Raw genomic sequence first — 17718 nt, forward strand, 5'->3', positions numbered from 1 at the left:
AAGTTCTGCTGATCTTGCTCTTGACCCTTCTGACCCAATATAGAATCCCAACCTTGGTATTTCTATAAGCTACCTATAGGTCAAGTTTGAATTCAAGACATCAATGCATACTTAAAGTTATTGAGGAAAAACCGTTTTTTTTTCTATTTTTAGCAACAGTGACCTTGACCCTAGTGATCTCATACGCAATCCCAAACTCTTTCTCTTTGTAAGCTATATGTATACCAAGATTCATTGTGATCGGTCACTCAAGATATCAAGCGGAAACCAAATATTGACAGGCCCGCCAGACCTACATTACAATCTAATAATCAGTTTCTTTTTTTTGACCTGGTTAAAAATGTCAAATGTTGAATAAATCTGACTGACCACCTTTAACTAGAGTTCTCCAAGATATAAGCTAGTGGTCTGTTTAAAATTAAAGATGACCACATAACAATCTTGACCTAGATTTTATTGAGAACAAACACTCAGGTCATATTTCTTGAATATCAGGAAACAGTTTGGCCTCATAGCTTTTCTATGATTTGACCTAGTGACCTAGATTTTGTCCTCAGATGGCCAAGCTCTGACAGAGATGTCATTAAAATAATCATTCTGTGTTCATAAAGTAGAAAATTTGACCCCTGGAGTGATAATATAGGTCTTCTATGATTTTACATTGTGAGCTAGTTTTAGACCCAGTTACAGACTCCATACAGACATACATTCTCACCATGTTTGATGAAGATCAAGTAAAAAAGTGTGGCTGCAAGAGTGTTATCAAGGTTTTCTATGATTTGACCTGGTACTTGAACTCTTGATCCAGTTTTTAAGACCTAGATGTCAAAATGTCATATATTTTGACTAAATTTCAAGAAGATTGGTTCAAAACATGACCTCTAGTGTGTGAACAAGGTTTTACTTATATTTAACCTAGTGACTAATATTTAGATCAAAGATGACCGATTTACAAAGGTGACCTAGATTTTATTGAGACATACATTCTTAATTGGTTTCATGAACATCAGTTACAATATGTAACCTCCTGAGTATTAACAAGGTTGGTCTACAATTTGACCTTGTTACCTAGATGTTGATCCCAGATGACCAGGTTTACTCAAGGTTGGACCAAAATTGTGATCTCTCGAGTTTTAACAGTAAAATGTGATAGACACAGGATATCACAATAGTTCATTTTGAATACTTCATGCTCAAATAAGCTAAAAAGGACAGTTTACAACAACTTTCATTTTCTTATCTATAATATCTACAATTTCGAACGTGGACAACACAACATCAATTAAAACAATGTAAATATTTAAATCAGTCACAGTTAGTAATTTTCATTTAGGTATGAAATACATTGTACATGGTTGTGTTTAATGTGTAGAAACATTAAGTCTTAACAAACTTTAAACATGCCCACATATTTCTTATATAAATGTAAACTAATATATTAACTATATTACACATTCAGTATATTTAAACATTTGTTTTGAAAATTAAAATTTGTGTCATACAGTATGTGTATCCCTATATTTCATTATTTATTGTGAATTCCATAAGGTCCATCCAGCAGTTACCTCCCGTTTTTTAACTGTGAGAGATAAATCTCTTGTTTTACCTGAGAAAATGTATAGATGTGTAAGGAGATTTGATTTTTATCAAAATCCCCCATTAAAAAAAACAAAATGTATTTGATCACAATTTTGGCGGCAAATTGAGTATTTGGTATGTTAATTGTCAGGTCATCCTAGACTCCTTCATCTCTTGTAGAAGAGTATTCACTGTTTGTTTCGCTTGTAGCCCATCTTTAAGGGTCTGAGGTATATCTTTGCCTTTGTTTATTGCATTAGCCCCAAGTAAGGCTCCTAAGACAGCCCCTCGATGGCAGTTTTCTCCTGTAATTAAACAGAAATAAACAAAAGTTTTAAAATCTCTACAGGTTGGATATTTACAAACAGACGACAAATATGGTTGCTCTTCCCTTGGTTGTTCTGTAGGGATGTTTATTGCCTATATCTGTTATCATTACATACTCGTTTCTTTTCTCTGTTAAGTTACAATGGTAACGGAAACGTCAATGTTTTTCCATATACTGACGCCTGAATTTCATATCGGGTGCATGACGTAAATCAAAGTCTGTCGTTGTATTGATTCTTTATTTAGTTCAGTATTGTCAATCTTATTCAGGCTATTGAACAAATTCATAATATTTACATTACATTTATACTTGTAGATACGTATGTAATAAAAAGGTTATCCTCTTTGCATCAGGAAATATGCACTCGTTCTTTAGCGGAAGAATATTGCGCTCCTAAAGTCGCGCAATATTTCCGCTGCAGAACTCGTGCAGATTTCCCAAAACAAAGCTAATAACCTATTATTATTAAATTTGATGGAAGGCAACAGCCAATTCTTTTTTGATGGAAATAAAATATTTTTGTAGCTAGCAGAATATTGTTTCAATAGAACTGCAGAATAAATTCAAAAAGCACATGACCCAGTGTGATGTATAAAAGATTCTGTTTTAATACACTTAAACATGGCTCTGCTATATATTATTTCAACTGTGATATGTTTATTATTAAAAAAAGTTGGACAAAATAGTGAAACAAACAACCACTATCAGTAAAACTTCATATGCCAGATTTACCTCCACAATTAGCATTATTAAGTACACCAGCTTGGAAATCATCAGCAAACTCATATGCGATAAATAGCATTGAGCTCATAGCGTCCTCTATATAACACGCTGAACCAAGAGTCTGTGTAGCTCTCTGATATGCTTTTAGCTTCCCCTCCGAACCCTTGGGATAACTGTAAGGTGAAACAATATTTAAATTTAACAGTGGATATGTTTTTAGAAATAAGACATTGAACAATGTTACTTATCCTGCTAAATTTCTATAATGAACTTGTCTTCTTTCAATTTGGACTGTACCATTAACTGTTAAAAGGGGTGCTTACCTAAAAGATACTGACTGAATAGCAAACAGTGTAGATCATGATCAGACTGCATGGCTGATCATGATCTACACTGGTTGCAAAGGCAGGATCAATCATGTTCAGCATGATAAGGGTTAAATACAACCTGTAACCACAGACTATCAGTATATAAGGACATCAGATTCTCTCCCCCCACCCCATTTAAACATTTACTGTGTAAATGCACCTGTGAATAACACTTGTGAATAAAAAGCACTTTTTTTTTCATCCAAAAGTGGTTTTCATACATCTTAAGGGTATATGCTTATGGCCTGCAGTTCTGAGAATGCACTTATCAATAGAGTTGTAAACTTTAATCTTTCTTAGCTTTTACTGAATTTTCTTCCTTTTCAATTTCAAAGAACATGCATGAAATACTTCCAGGTTTTCATATAAGTTTGTTAGATTTTATCAAAATATGTTTATCTTTGGTAATTTGGAAGTGTGATAGATGTAGACGATGAACAAGAGCTTGTCGAACACGAAATGCCCCCCTTGGTGCATTCAGTAATTGCACAAGGAACAGAAATTGTATGCTCACTGTAAACAAAAGTTCTACCGTTCTGGTTCAATCTGACCTTGACCATTAACCTATTAACCTAACAAGAGATCACAGAGTGATCTTGGCGCCCACCACTGAGCCGTTTTTAAATGTTCCAAATTTCAAGACTAGCTCAAGGTCAAAGTCAAGGTCAAATTTCATTCGGTACAAAACACTGTGCATGTGGTACAAATTTGAAAGCTGTGGCTTTAGAAATGTGAAAGTAGGTCACTAGATCAATTTCAAGGTCAAAGTCCATTTCAGTACATAAAACTATGCATGTGGTTCAAATTTGAAGGCTGTAGCTTGAGAAATGGTAAAGTAGGTCACTAGGTCAAAATCAAGGTCCAGTTATATTTCAGAACACAGAACTATGCATGTGATCCAAATTTGAAGCCTGTACCTTCAGAAATGTGAAAGTTTCATTTAGTAACTATCATATTTAAAACTAATGCTGTAGTTTTATTTTGTTGTTTTTCCGATATTTTCATTATGTATGTATCATCTTTAAAATTAATGCAGTTTTCTGTTGTTTTTCAGATCGCGTGTTGTTTTCTATTGTTTTTTCGTTTGTGTTATTATGTATTTTTCATTAAGTAACTATCATCTTTAAAACTAATGCTGTTGTTTTATCTTGTTGTTTTTCCCATATTTTCATTATGTATGTACCACCTTTAAAATTAAGGCAGTTTTCTGTGGTTTTTCAGATCGCGTGTCATTTTCTGTTGTTTTTTCGATCGCGTATTTCTGTATTTTTCATTTAGTAACTACCATATTTAAAACTAATGCTGTTGTTTTATCTTGTTGTTTTTCCAATATTTCATTATGTACGTATCATCATTAAAACTTATGCAGTTTTCTGTTATTTTTCAGATCACCTGTTGTTTTCTGTTGTTTTTTCGATCGCGTATTTCTGTATTTTTCATTAAGTAACTATCATATTTAAAACTAATGCTGATGTTTTATCTTGTTGTTTTTCCAATATTTTCATTATGTATGTATCATCTTTAAAACTAATGCTGTTTTCTGTTGGTTTTTAATTTGCGGTCTTTGATATTTTTCATTCGGTAAGCATCATCTTTAAAACTAATACTGTTGTTTTATCTTGTTGTTTTTCCAATATTTTCATTATGTTTGTATCATCTTTAAAACAAATGCAGTTTTCTGTTGTTTTTGAGATCGCGTGTCGTTTTCTGTTGTTTTTCAGACTGTGGGTTGTTTTCTATTGTTTTTTCGATCGTATATATTTTTCATTAAGTAACTATCATATTTAAAACTGATGCTGTTGTTTTATCTTGTTGTTTTTCCGATGTTTTCATTATGTATGTATCATCTTTAAAACTTAGGCAGTTTTATGTTGTTTTCCAGATCGCTTGTTTTGTGTTGTTTTTTGATCACGTTTTTCTGTATTTTTTATTTAGTAACTATCATATTTAAAACTAATCCTATGGTTTTATCTTCTTTTTTTCCCAATATTTTCATTATGTACGTATCCTCTTTAAAACTAATACAGTTTTCTGTTGTTTTTCAGACCACGTGTTGTTTTTTGTTGTTTTTTCGATCGCGTATTTCTGTATTTTTTATTAAGTAACTGTCATATTTAAAACTAATGCTGTTGTTTTATCTTGTTGTTTTTCCTATATTTTCATTATGTATGTATCATCTTTAAAACTAATGCAGTTTTCTGTTGTTTTTCAGATCGTGTGTTGTTATCTGTTGTTTTTTGGCGGTGTATTTCAGTATTTTTCATTTAGTAACTACCATATTTAAAACTAATGCTGTGTTTTTGTATTGTTGTTTTTCCAATATTTTCATTATGTATGTATTATCTTTAAAACTAATGCAGTTTTATGTTGTTTTTGAGATCGCGTGTTTTCTGTTGTTTTTTTATGGTGTATGTCTGTATTTTTCATTTAGTAACTATCATATTTAAAACTAATGCTGTTGTTTTATTTTGTTGTTTTTCCGATATTTTCATTATGTATGTATCATCTTTAAAATTAATGCAGTTTTCTGTTGTTTTTCAGATCGCGTGTTGTTTTCTATTGTTTTTTTCGATCATGTATTTATGTATTTTTAAAGTAATTATCATCTTTAAAACTAATGCTGTTGTTTTATCTTGTTGTTTTTCGAATTTTCATTATGTATGTATCATCTTTAAAACTAATGCAGTTTTCTGTTGTTCTTCAGATCGCGTGTTGTTTTCTGTCGTTTTTTCAATCGCATGTGGTTCAAATTTGAAGGCTGTAGCTTGAGAAATGGTAAAGTAGGTCACTAGGTCAAAATCAAGGTCAAGTTATATTTCAGAACACAAAACTATGCATGTGGTCCAAATTTGAAGCCTGTACCTTCAGAAATGTGAAAGTTTCATTTAGTAACTATCATATTTAAAATTAATGCTGTTGTTTTATTTGTTGTTTTTCCTATATTTTCATTATGTATGTATCACCTTTAAAATTAATGCAGTTTTCTGTTGTTTTTCAGACTGCGTGTTGTTTTCTATTGTTTTTTTCGATCGTGTATTTATGTATTTTTCATTTAGTACATATCATATTTAAAACTAATGCTGTTGTTTTATTTTGTTGTTTTTCCGATATTTTCATTATGTATGTATCATCTTTAAAATCAATATAGTTTTCTACTGTTTTTTCAGATCGCGTGTCGTTTTCTGGTTTTTTTTTCAATCGCGTATTTCTGTATTTTTCATTTAGTAACTATCATCTTTAAAACTAATGCTGTTGTTTTATTTTGTTGGTTTTCCATATTTTCATTATGTATGTATCGCCCTTAAAATTAATGCAGTTTTCTGTTGTTTTTCAGATCGTGTGTCATTTTCTGTTGTTTTTTCGGTCGCGTATTTCTGTATTTTCCATTTAGTAACTATTATCTTTAAAACTAATGCTGTTGTTTTATCTTGTTGTTTTTCCAATATTTTGCATTATGTATATATCGTCTTTAAAACGAATGCAGTTTTCTGTTGTTTTTCAGATCGCGTGTTGTTTTCTGTTGTTTTATGATCGCCTATTTCTGTATTTTTCATTAAGTAACTATACTATTTAAAACTAATGCTGTTGTTTTATCTTGTTGTTTTTCCAATATTTCATTATGTATGTATCATCTTTAAAACTAATGCAGTTTTATGTTGTTTTTCAGATCGCGTGTTTTCTGTTGTTTTTTGATCGTGTATGTCTGTATTTTTCATTTAGTAACTATCATATTTAAAACTAATGCTGTTGTTTTATTTTGTAGTTTTTCCGATATTTTCATTATGTATGTATCATCTTTAAAATTAATGCAGTTTACTGTTGTTTTTCAGGACGCGTGTTGTTTTCTATTGTTTTTTTTCGATCATGTATTTATGTATTTTTAAAGTAACTATCATCTTTAAAACTAATGCTGTTGTTTTATCTTGTTGTTTTTCGACTATTTTCATTATGTATGTATCATCTTTAAAACTAATGCAGTTTTCTGTTGTTCTTCAGATCGCGTGTTGTTTTCTGTCGTTTTTACAATCGCATGTGGTTCAAATTTGAAGGCTGTAGCTTGAGAAATGGTAAAGTAGGTCACTAGGTCAAAATCAAGGTCAAGTTATATCTCAGAACACAAAACTATGCATGTGGTCCAAATTTGAAGCCTGTACCTTCAGAAATGTGAAAGTTTCATTTAGTAACTATCATATTTAAAACTAATGCTGTTGTTTTATTTGTTGTTTTTCCTATATTTTCATTATGTATGTATCATCTTTAAAATTAATGCAGTTTTCTGTTGTTTTTTCAGACTGGTGTTGTTTTCTATTGTTTTTTCGATCGTGTATTTATGTATTTTTCATTTAGTAACTATCATCTTTAAAACTAATGCTGTTGTTTTATCTTGTTGTTTTTCCAATATTTTCATTCTTTATATGTCGTCTTTAAAACGAATGCAGCTTTCTGTTGTTTTTCAGATCGCGTGTTGTTTACTGTTGTTTTATGATCGCCTATTTCTGTATTTTAGCTCGACTATTCATAGAGAAGTAGAGCTATTGGAATCGCCCATGCGTCGGCGTCGGCGTCCGCGTCCGCGTCGGCCTCCGCGTCCCGATTTGGTTAAGATTGTGTATGTAAGCTGGTATCTCAGCAACCACTTGTGGGAATGGATAGAAACTTCACACACTTATTCACTGTGATAAACTGACTTACACGCACAGGTTCCATAACTCTATTTTGCTTTTTTACAAAATTATGCCCCTTTTTGACTTAGAAATCTTAGGTTAAGGTTTTGTATGTAAGCTGGTATCTCAGTAACCACTTGTGGGAATGAATTGAAACTTCACACACTTATTCACTGTGATAAACTGACTTACACTGCACAGGTTCGATAACTCTATTTTGCTTTTTTACAATATTATGTCCCTTTTTTGACTTAGATTTTTTGGTTAAGGTTTTGTATGTAAGCTGGTATCTCAGTACTCACTAATTGGAATGGATTGAAACTTCTAGCACTTGTTCACTGTCATGATCTGACATGCACAAAGCAGGTCCCATTACTTTGTTTTGCTTTTTTACAAAATTATGCCCCTTTTTCAACATAGAAATTTTTGGTTAAGTTTTTGTATGTAAGCTGGTATCTCAGTATCCACCAATGGGAAAGGATTGAAACTTCACACACTTGTTCACTGTCATGATATGACATGCAGTGCAAAGTGTCAATAACTCAACTTCGCATTTTACAAAATTATGCCCCTTTTTCAACTTAGGAGTTTAGGGTTAAATTCTTATATGTAAGCTGGTATCTCAGTACCCACTAATGAGAATGGATTGAAACTTCACACACTTGTCCACTGTCATGAACTGATAAGCACTATGCAGGTTCCATAACCCTATTTTGCTTTTTTACTAAATTATGCCCCTTTTTCGACTTTCGTATTAATTCAATCGACAAGGCTGTTGAATAGTCGGGCGTTGCTGTCCTCCGACAGCTCTTGTTGGACTTTGAAATTGGTTCACACATTGTCATTTAGTGCAAAACTTATTGAAATCCACAAATACAGGAACATTGTTAACCTAGTCTAATATAGATTTTTCTTTTGTCTGAATATCTGTAGAAATATTTTGACCCCATTCTAATCAATTCTTCGAATAGCCGAGCGCAGTGTCATCCGACAGCTCTTGTTTTTTTCGTTTTTAATTTTCCATCAATATTTATAGTCAACATGTGAAGTTTTGTACCCTCACCTGCTCAACCCCCTTCCACCCCCACCCCCCGAAAAAAAAACATTTAAAAAAAATCTATTCCTTTTTTTTTTAGCTCACCTGAGCCAAAGGCTCATGGTGAGCTTTTGTGAGCGCTCAATGTCCGTCGTCCGTTGTGCGTCTGTCAACAATTTGTAAAAAAATCTTCTTCTTGAAAATCACTGGGCAGAATTACACCAAACAGGAATGATCCTTGGGTGGCCCGCTTTCAAAATTGCATAATTGAATTCCATGCTGTACTCTGTTTGCCATGGCAACCGAAAGGAAAAACTTTAAAAATCTTCTTGTCCAAAACCACATGGCCTAGGGCTTTGATATTTGGTATGTAGCATCATCTAGTGGTCTTCTACCAAGATTGTTCAAATTATCCCCCTAGGGTCAAATATGGCCCCGCCCCGGGGGTCACATGGTTTATATAGACTTACATAGGGAAAACTTTGAAAATCTTCATGTACAAAACCACACGGGCCTAGGGCTTTGATATTTGGTATGTAGCATCATCTAGTGGTCCTCTACCAAGATTGTTCAAAGTATCCCCCTAGGATCAAATATGGCCCTGCACCAGGGGTTCCAAGTTTTACATAGACTTATATAGGAAAAAAGTTTAAAAATATTCTTGTCTGAAACCACAACACTTAGACCTTTGATATTTGGTTTGTAGCATTGTCTTATGGTCCTCAACCAAAATTGTTCAAATTGTACCCCTGGGGTGAAAAGAGGCCCTGTCCTGGGGATCCTAAGTTTTATATAGACATATAGAAAAAAACTTTAAAAATCTTGTTGTCTGAAACCATATGACCTAGGCTTTTGATATTTGGTATGATGCATTGTCTAGTAATCCTCTACCAAAATGGTTCAAATTATGCCCCTGGGGTCAAATGAGGCCTCTGCCCTGGGATCACATATGTGAGTTGTATAGGAAAAAATACTTAAAAAGTCATCTGATCCTATTTCCAAGACTGTTTAATTATAATTACCTGATGACCCCAAGTAATATGATGTCACTTGACTGTGATCTTGACCTACTGACCTACTTTCCTGTTTTTTAAGATACAGCCTTGAAGTTTTGATGACATACACAGTTTTGCACACAAATCGTAAAACTGAATTTCATTGACCATGAATGTGACCTACTGACTTTCACAATATTTTATTATCAGTTTGACATTTGAAACATGTAGCTCATATTACTCAGGTGAGCGATCCAGGGTCATCATGACCATCTTGTTTACAAAATTATGCCTCTTTTTAGCTCACCTGTCACAAAGTGACAAGGTGAGCTTTTGTGACCGCTTGATGTCAGTCGTGCGTCGTGCGTCAACAATTTCTAAAAAAATCTTCTTCTTGAAAACCACCTGGCAGAATCACACCAAACTTCACAGGAATGATCCTTTGGTGTCCTCCCTTCAAAATTATTCAAAGAATTGAATTCCATGTAGAACTCTGGTTGCCATGGCAACCGAAAGGAAAAACTTTAAAAATCTTCTGCTCCAAAACCAAAAGAACTAGACCTTACATATTTGGTGTGAAGCATTGCCTAGTGGACCTCTACCAAATTTATTCAAATCATGACACTGGGATCAAAATTGACCCCGCCCAAGGGGTCACTTGATTTTACATAGGAAAATCTTAAAAAATCTTCTTCTCAAAAACCAGAAGGCCTAGAGCTTAGATATTTGACATGTAGCATTGCCTAGTGGACCTCTACTAAAGTTGTTCAAATCATGACCCCGGGGTCAAAATTGACCCCGCTCTAGGGGTCACTTGATTTTACATAGGAAAATCTTCAAAAATTCTCTAAAAGAAACCCAGAAGACCTAGAGCTTAGATATTTCACATGTAGCATTGCCTAGTGGACCTCTACTAAAGTTGTTCAATCATGACCCCCGGGGTCAAAATTGACCCCGCCCCAGGGGACAATTGATTTTACATAGGAAAATCTTAAAAAATCTTCTTTTCAAAAACCAGAAGACCTAGAGCTTAGATATTTGACATGTAGCATTGCCTAGTGGACCTCTACTATAGTAAAGTTGTTCAAATATTGACCCCGGGGTCAAAATTGACCCCGCCCTAGGGGTCACTTGATTTTACATAGGAAAATCTTCAAAAATTTTCTTAAAATAAACCAGAAGGCCTAGATCTTAGATATTTCACGTGTAACATTGCCTAGTGGACCTCTACAATATTTGTTGAAATCATGACCGCTAGGGTCAAAATTGACCCCGCCCCAGGGGTCACTTGATTTAACATAGGAAAATTTTCAATTTTGTTAAAAAATAAACCAGAAGGCCTAGATCTTAGATATTTGACATGTAGCGTTGCCTAGTAGACTCCTACAAAATTTGTTCAAATCATGACCCCCGCCCCATGGGGTTACTTGATTGTACATAGAAAAGTCTTCAAAAATTTCTAAAAATAAACCAGAAGGCCTAGAGCTTAGATATTTGACATCAAGCATTGCCTAGTGGACCTCTACAAAATTTGTTCAAATCTTGACTCTTCAGGGTCAAATTGACCCAGCCCCAGGGGTTACTTGATTGTACATAGGGAAATCTTCATAAATTTGCTAATAATAAACCAGAAGGCCTTGATCTTAGATATTTGATATGTAACATTGGCAATTTGCCTAGTAGACTTCTAAAAACTTTGTTCAAATCATGACCCCGGGTTAAAATTGGCCCCGCCCCAGGGGTTACTTGATTGTACATCGTAAAATATTCCAAAAAATTTCTAAAAATCATCAGTTTGACATTTGAAACATGTAGCTCATATTACTCAGGTGAGCGATCCAAGGTCATGATGACCCTCTTGTTTTACTTTTAAATTTTTGGTTAAGGTTTTGTGTGTAAGCTGGTATCTCAGTACTCACTAATGAAAATGGATTGAAACTTCACACACTTATTTACTGTGATAAACTGACTTACATTGCACAGGTTTCATAACTCTATTTTGCTTTTTTACAAAATTATGCCCCTTTTTCGACTTGGAAACTTTTGGTTAAGGTTTTGTATGTAAGCTGGTATTTCAGTACTCACTAACGGGAATGTATTGAAACTCCACACACTTGTTCACTGTCATGATCTGACATGCACAAAGCAGGTCCCATAACTCTATTCGTTTTTCTTTTCAAAGTTATGCCCCTTTTTCGACTTAACAGTTTTTGGTTAAGTTTTTGTATGTAAGCTGGTATCTCAGTATCCACTAATGGGAAAGGATTGAAACTTCACACACTTGTTCACTGTCATGATATGACGTGCAGTGCAAAGGGTCAATAACTCTATTTGCATTTTACAAAATTATGCTCCTTTTTCAACTTAGGAGTTTTTGGTTAAATTCTTATATGTAAGCTGGTATCTCATTTCCCACTGATGGGGATGGATTGAAACTTCACACACCTGTCCACTGTCATGAGCTGATAAGCACGATGCAGGATCCATAACCCTGTTTGCTTCTTTAGCAAATAATGCCCCTTTTTCGACTTTAGTATTCATTCAATTGACAAGGCTGTTGAATAGTCGAGCGTTGCTGTCCTCCGACAGCTCTTGTTATAAAACTTGGCCATGATGTTCCTTGGGTGGTCCTCTACCAAAATTGTACAAACGGTTCCACTTGGTTGCACATAGGGGCTGCCAGAGCTAAAAATAGAAAAAACTTCAAATGATATCTTTTCCTAAACCGATGGTCCGATTTTAAAATTATTTTGATTCGTCAAAAAGAAAAACAAGGCCGCCAGAGGGCATGGTCTCTTTTCATCAACAATTTCTTTAAACAACATCTCCTCCAAAACCACTGAATGGATTTTGATGAAACTACACAAATGATCTCTGGGCAGCCCTCTTTTAAGGTTTTTCAAATGGTTCTGGTTCATTGAACATATGGGTCTTTTTGGTTAGAAATAAATTTTCAGCTATCATACTTTAAACATCTTTTTCTCTTGGCATATGATATAAGGGTGTGATTCTCTGCCATAAATGTCCAAATTATTGCCCTAAGGTCAAAACAGTGGCTACGCCCCGTTCATTATGGTATATTTCTCATTTCAAATTATTTTACCTTATGAGAATTTCATAACGTTATGCAGCAAGAAATAAAATAAAATGGAACTTTATGTTGTATGCGTATTTCTAACGTCACAACACGTCTGACGTCATGTCCGTTTACACGCATCTGTTTCCAGCGCTGAGATTAAAATTTGTTGCAAAATGCATATCTCAACGTAATTAAGCATAAAATAAAAAAAAGAGATTTTTTTTGGTAAATATGGAATATCATGCCTCAATGTGAGAAAATTTTTACATTTTCACTGGTGCTACACGCTGATGAAAGTATTTGAAATGTTCTCACTTCTCAGTGAGATAGATTCCATATTCACTCAAAAAAACTAATCCTCTTTATAGTTTTTCAATTTTCTCTTACTGATATGTGCAAGTATATAAAGTTACATTAATTTCCCCAGAATGAATTTAATATAATTGTCGTTAAAATTATGAGTTTTAACAATTAAGTTCCATTAAAAAGGAGACTACTGGTATTTGTTAATAATAGCTACTTTATGTCAACTGGTTGTTGAACCAAAATAGGTTTATATTATGCCTTCACAAATTTCAGCTACTGCAGGCAAACAACAGTTCAAAAGGGGAATAATCAAAGTAAAGGGCAGAGTTATTAAACGTCATGATTACAAAAGTATATATAAATAGCTAAGGTTCAATCCAAGGCAGTCATTGCATAGATTTCAGAAAATATTTAAAGAAATGCTGTATATTGCACATTTTCCAAATGCAAAAATAGAAATACATTATGTATGTCTAAACATAAATCATGTTTATAGAACCTGGTATGTGAACATGTCACTATGACACTAGAAACCTGTTTTGAAGTTCCAGTTTTCAGACATATTCAACCCTTACTGTGCTAAATTTCTAAAATGGACTGGTCTATCATTCAATTTGGGCAATACCATTTATTATTCAAAGGGGTGTCCACTGTAAATTTACAGACTGAATAGCGTACAGTGCTGATCTTGATCTGCACTGGTTGCAAAGGCAAAATTGCTTGGTGCCAGCAGGCTAAATGTTAAGGAAAAGAACATGTGAAAAGGGGAAATAATTTTGTTATATCATAGTAAAAACTTTCATGGTTTGAATTTAATCCTATGGCCTTTATCAAGATGGGAAACTCATCATACAGCTATGTAACATCAATTGAACAATTTTCATATTATATAGTGGTAATAAGACACCAAAGTGTAATGTAACCATGCAATCAAAGCAGGTTAAATTTAAAACAATTTTAATTTACAACCAACGTTTCGACTTTTACAGAGCCTTCTTCAGGGTGTACATAAGAATAGATGAAACATAACTTTGTAAAGTGTTTACGTAAATTGACAACAGCCTTGAAGACAAAAGTTCAAAATACAACAGTTGTAAATTATCTGTGGTTATTATATCATGTTTGTTCTCGTCATGTTATTACACTACTAGTATGAATAACATTATACCTTTTATTAGTTATACTAATTCAATTAAAATAAAATATAAAATACAACAAACAATGTTGATTTGAACAATTATTTTTATTAAAAAAATACTTATTAGGTAACAATTTTGATACATGTATATATATATATTATATTAACATTGTAAGTTAAGTGTAATATTTCAGTTATGCAATGAAAACATGGCATCAGTACAGTTTTAAACATTTAGAGATTTATGTAGTGGCTTGAACATTTATTCAATCAACTATAAACAGAAATAAAATTATGTTCTTAGCACCTTACTCATACACATACAAAATATAAATGACAACAGAACATATTTTTTTTCAAGAAAAATTGAAACAAATCTTGTATTTCAGTGAAAAATATATTTAATAGAAAAATATGAAATCCTTATTTTTCACTGGTACAGAACAATAAAAAGGGTAAAATTTGGTTAAAGCATTAAAAAAATAACTTTAAGAATTCAAATTTAAGATCTAAATACCTGGCACTTGTGAACACCAGATTTTACATTTTCACTTGTATCTACCATTCATTAGAAACAGATTACGATTTTACACTTAAACACACAACTCTCGTGCATTAATCCTGCCTCAGACAGAAAAATACCGACCTACATGTACCTACCCTAATTTTTTGAGCATGTTACTGGAAACAAACACTTTTTTTACGCCTTAAAAGAAGTTATGATTATTACAATGTGATAACAAAACAAGAATGTAAAACTGATGCCGTAAAACTGATCACTGTAAATGTATCATTAAACTTTTAAAAGAAGAGCGCCGCCAAACGGGGCAATATACGCCCGAAGGGTTACATCACAGGATGGGAGCAAAATTTAAAGAACATGACTGTTGAAGCCCAAAGGACAGGAACAACAAAAAGAAGAAATTCCAAATAAAAAAAAATAATTCTAAGTCCACAAAAAAATTCTTATGAGGTAATGTCAAAATACATCTAAAAATTGGATGTACCATCCATGTTGTACCACAGAAAAGTGGTCTCGATTTTTCCCTACAGCCAATAACAAAAAAGTTTCAAAATAAGCTATATAAAGTAACAAAAAAGGGAAGTAATTAAAAACAAATTATTGTAAGAGAACAAAAAGGGATCTGCCAAATAAAAACAAGAGCAATGCAGTGCATAGCAATATATACAAAGCAAAGTCATATATGACCTTTGACCCCTAAGTATGACCTTGACCTTGAAGTTAGTCATCCAAAACAAGCGCTCTGCACGTCGTCTCAGTGTGGTGAACATTTGTGCCAAGTTTCTTTGAAATCCTTCAAGCAGTTCAAGAGTTACAGAGCGGACACAGCAAAGTTATATATGACCATAAACTCCTAAGTGTGACCTTGGACCTTGAAGTTAGTCATCCGAAACATGCGCTCTGCACGTCGTCTCAGTGTGTTAAACATTTGTGCCAAGTTTCTTTGAAATCCTTCGAGCAGTTCAAGAGTAACAGAGCGGACACGAAACACACTATTATAACCTTTGACCCTTAAGTCTGACCTTGACATGAGACATCCAAAACATGCGCTCTACCCGTCATCTCAGTGTGGTGAACATTGGTGCCAATTTTCTTTGAAATCCTTCAAGCAGTTCAAGAGTTACAGAGCGGACACGAAACACATTCATATGACCTTTGACCCCTAAGTGTGACCTTGACCTTGAAATGAGACATCCAAAAGATGCACTCTGCCCGTCGTCTCAGTGTGGTGAACATTTGTGTCAAGTTTCTTTGAAATCCTTCAAGGGGTTGAAGAGTTACAGAGCGGACACGAAATTGCTAACGGACGGACAGACGGACACCGGGACCATAACATAATACGTCCATTCGGGCGTATAATAAAAGTGACCGGAAGTATTATATACAATGCCTAAAATGTATCCCTTATGCTCAAGAATTGTAGCATCCAGAGAATGTTAGAATGTTTCTGTCATAATACTAACATAATTTGTTTACAATGTCACTATTTGTTCCTTAAATATTATTATATTCATTTTAATATATGAATCACAAAAGTAAAGGCACACCAAATTATGATAATACCCCTTCAAAATAACATGCCGCTGTTTTGACAACCCCCACATTATAAAATTAATATAGAAAATAAATATGTACTTAAGAAATGAATTTCTTTGAAATTCAGGCGAAATGCATGTAAATATATGATTGGCAAATTAACTATAAATTACAACATTTAATGCAATGCATGGATTTGAACATGGAAATCAGTGCAAAAATTATTAAAGGGAAGTAATTCAGACAGAAATGTAATAATAATAAAAAAAAATTCAGCTGTCAAATTTTGATATAATACAAATGAAATTTGAATAAGGTACAAGTACATATTACATACTATTGCACTTGAAGGAAAAACAAAACAAGAGAGAAGAATGCATAAAATAAAAGCAAAAATGAACCAATAAAACAATATGAGTATTGCAAGCATTTTGATTACCTCCCTCACAAATTTGTTTCTATTTTAAGGTGACCATAAATCACCATCTGTAACTAAAGTTAAGATGCTGCTGATAACAAGGTTTTGTTTTAAACAACCTTTACCTAATATATCAAACTTACAATCAAGCAAATAGGCTGAGAAGCAAATGAACCTTCATAAGTCCCCAAAACTACATTTGTTCAACCAATAGGGGACAAATAAAGTGTGCATGCTTAGAATATAATGGTGTATACATTTGAAAAAAAGACTGGACTGATGACAATGCTAAAAACTCACCCTAGGGACTGCCTTAAAGAAATATTGACCAAGAAAAACAGACAGTATTTGCACTTCTCTCTTTTGGAAGAATTGTAGCATCCAGAGAATGTTAGAATGTTTCTGTCATAATACTAACATAATTTGTTTACAATGTCACTATTTGTTCCTTAAATATTATTATATTCATTTTAATATATGAATCACAAAAGTAAAGGCACACCAAATTATGATAATAAATATGTAAAAAGCTATTCAGAATACAGGAAATTTTACTCCATTTAGGAGGTCCCCACAAATATAGGAACTCTATCAAAATGAGAGGAATTAAGAACTTGGTATAATAAGATCATGACCATCTAAAATCTACAACACCAATCCTAACATGATGAAATATGTAATTCTATGAACAAACAAATCAACACTATCAACCAATGAGTGCAGTTTTAGGTTTTTGGTCACCTAATAAAGTGTTTACAGGTCAGAGAATTGTTTTTAAAATTCAAAAACCTCATATGTTAATTCCACAGACTTTTCGATATATATCCCCGTTTTAAACTTCATAAAATATTCTCAAACCTATATTTAAAACAACATAAATATGTGTCTTGTGATTTTCAAGTCTTTTAAACAAGCCTATGTTAAAACAAGTGTATGTTAAAATAAGTGTATGTTAATAAAAACAAAACATTATAAAACAAAAAAAAAAAACTCTTAAAAACAACAACTTGTAGTCATCACTCTAAA

At 33.2% G+C, this 17718-nt stretch overlaps 1 protein-coding gene across 1 annotated transcript in view; it reads right to left on the reverse strand.

Annotated features, from left to right (window-relative positions):
• Nucleotides 1-1725: 1725 nt before the first annotated feature.
• Nucleotides 1726-17718, reverse strand: part of LOC128558280 (major facilitator superfamily domain-containing protein 1-like) — a 53449-nt gene continuing 37456 nt past the window's right edge. The window contains exons 14-15 of the mRNA XM_053547195.1: nucleotides 2639-2802; nucleotides 1726-1883 (exon numbers count right to left, since the gene is read on the reverse strand). Coding sequence (XP_053403170.1) covers nucleotides 1726-1883; nucleotides 2639-2802 — 322 coding nt within the window. The remainder of the gene's footprint in view (nucleotides 1884-2638; nucleotides 2803-17718) is intronic.

The sequence above is a fragment of the Mercenaria mercenaria genome, chromosome 7 (assembly GCF_021730395.1).
Source record: "Mercenaria mercenaria strain notata chromosome 7, MADL_Memer_1, whole genome shotgun sequence".
NCBI classification, from domain to species: Eukaryota; Metazoa; Mollusca; class Bivalvia; order Venerida; family Veneridae; genus Mercenaria; species Mercenaria mercenaria.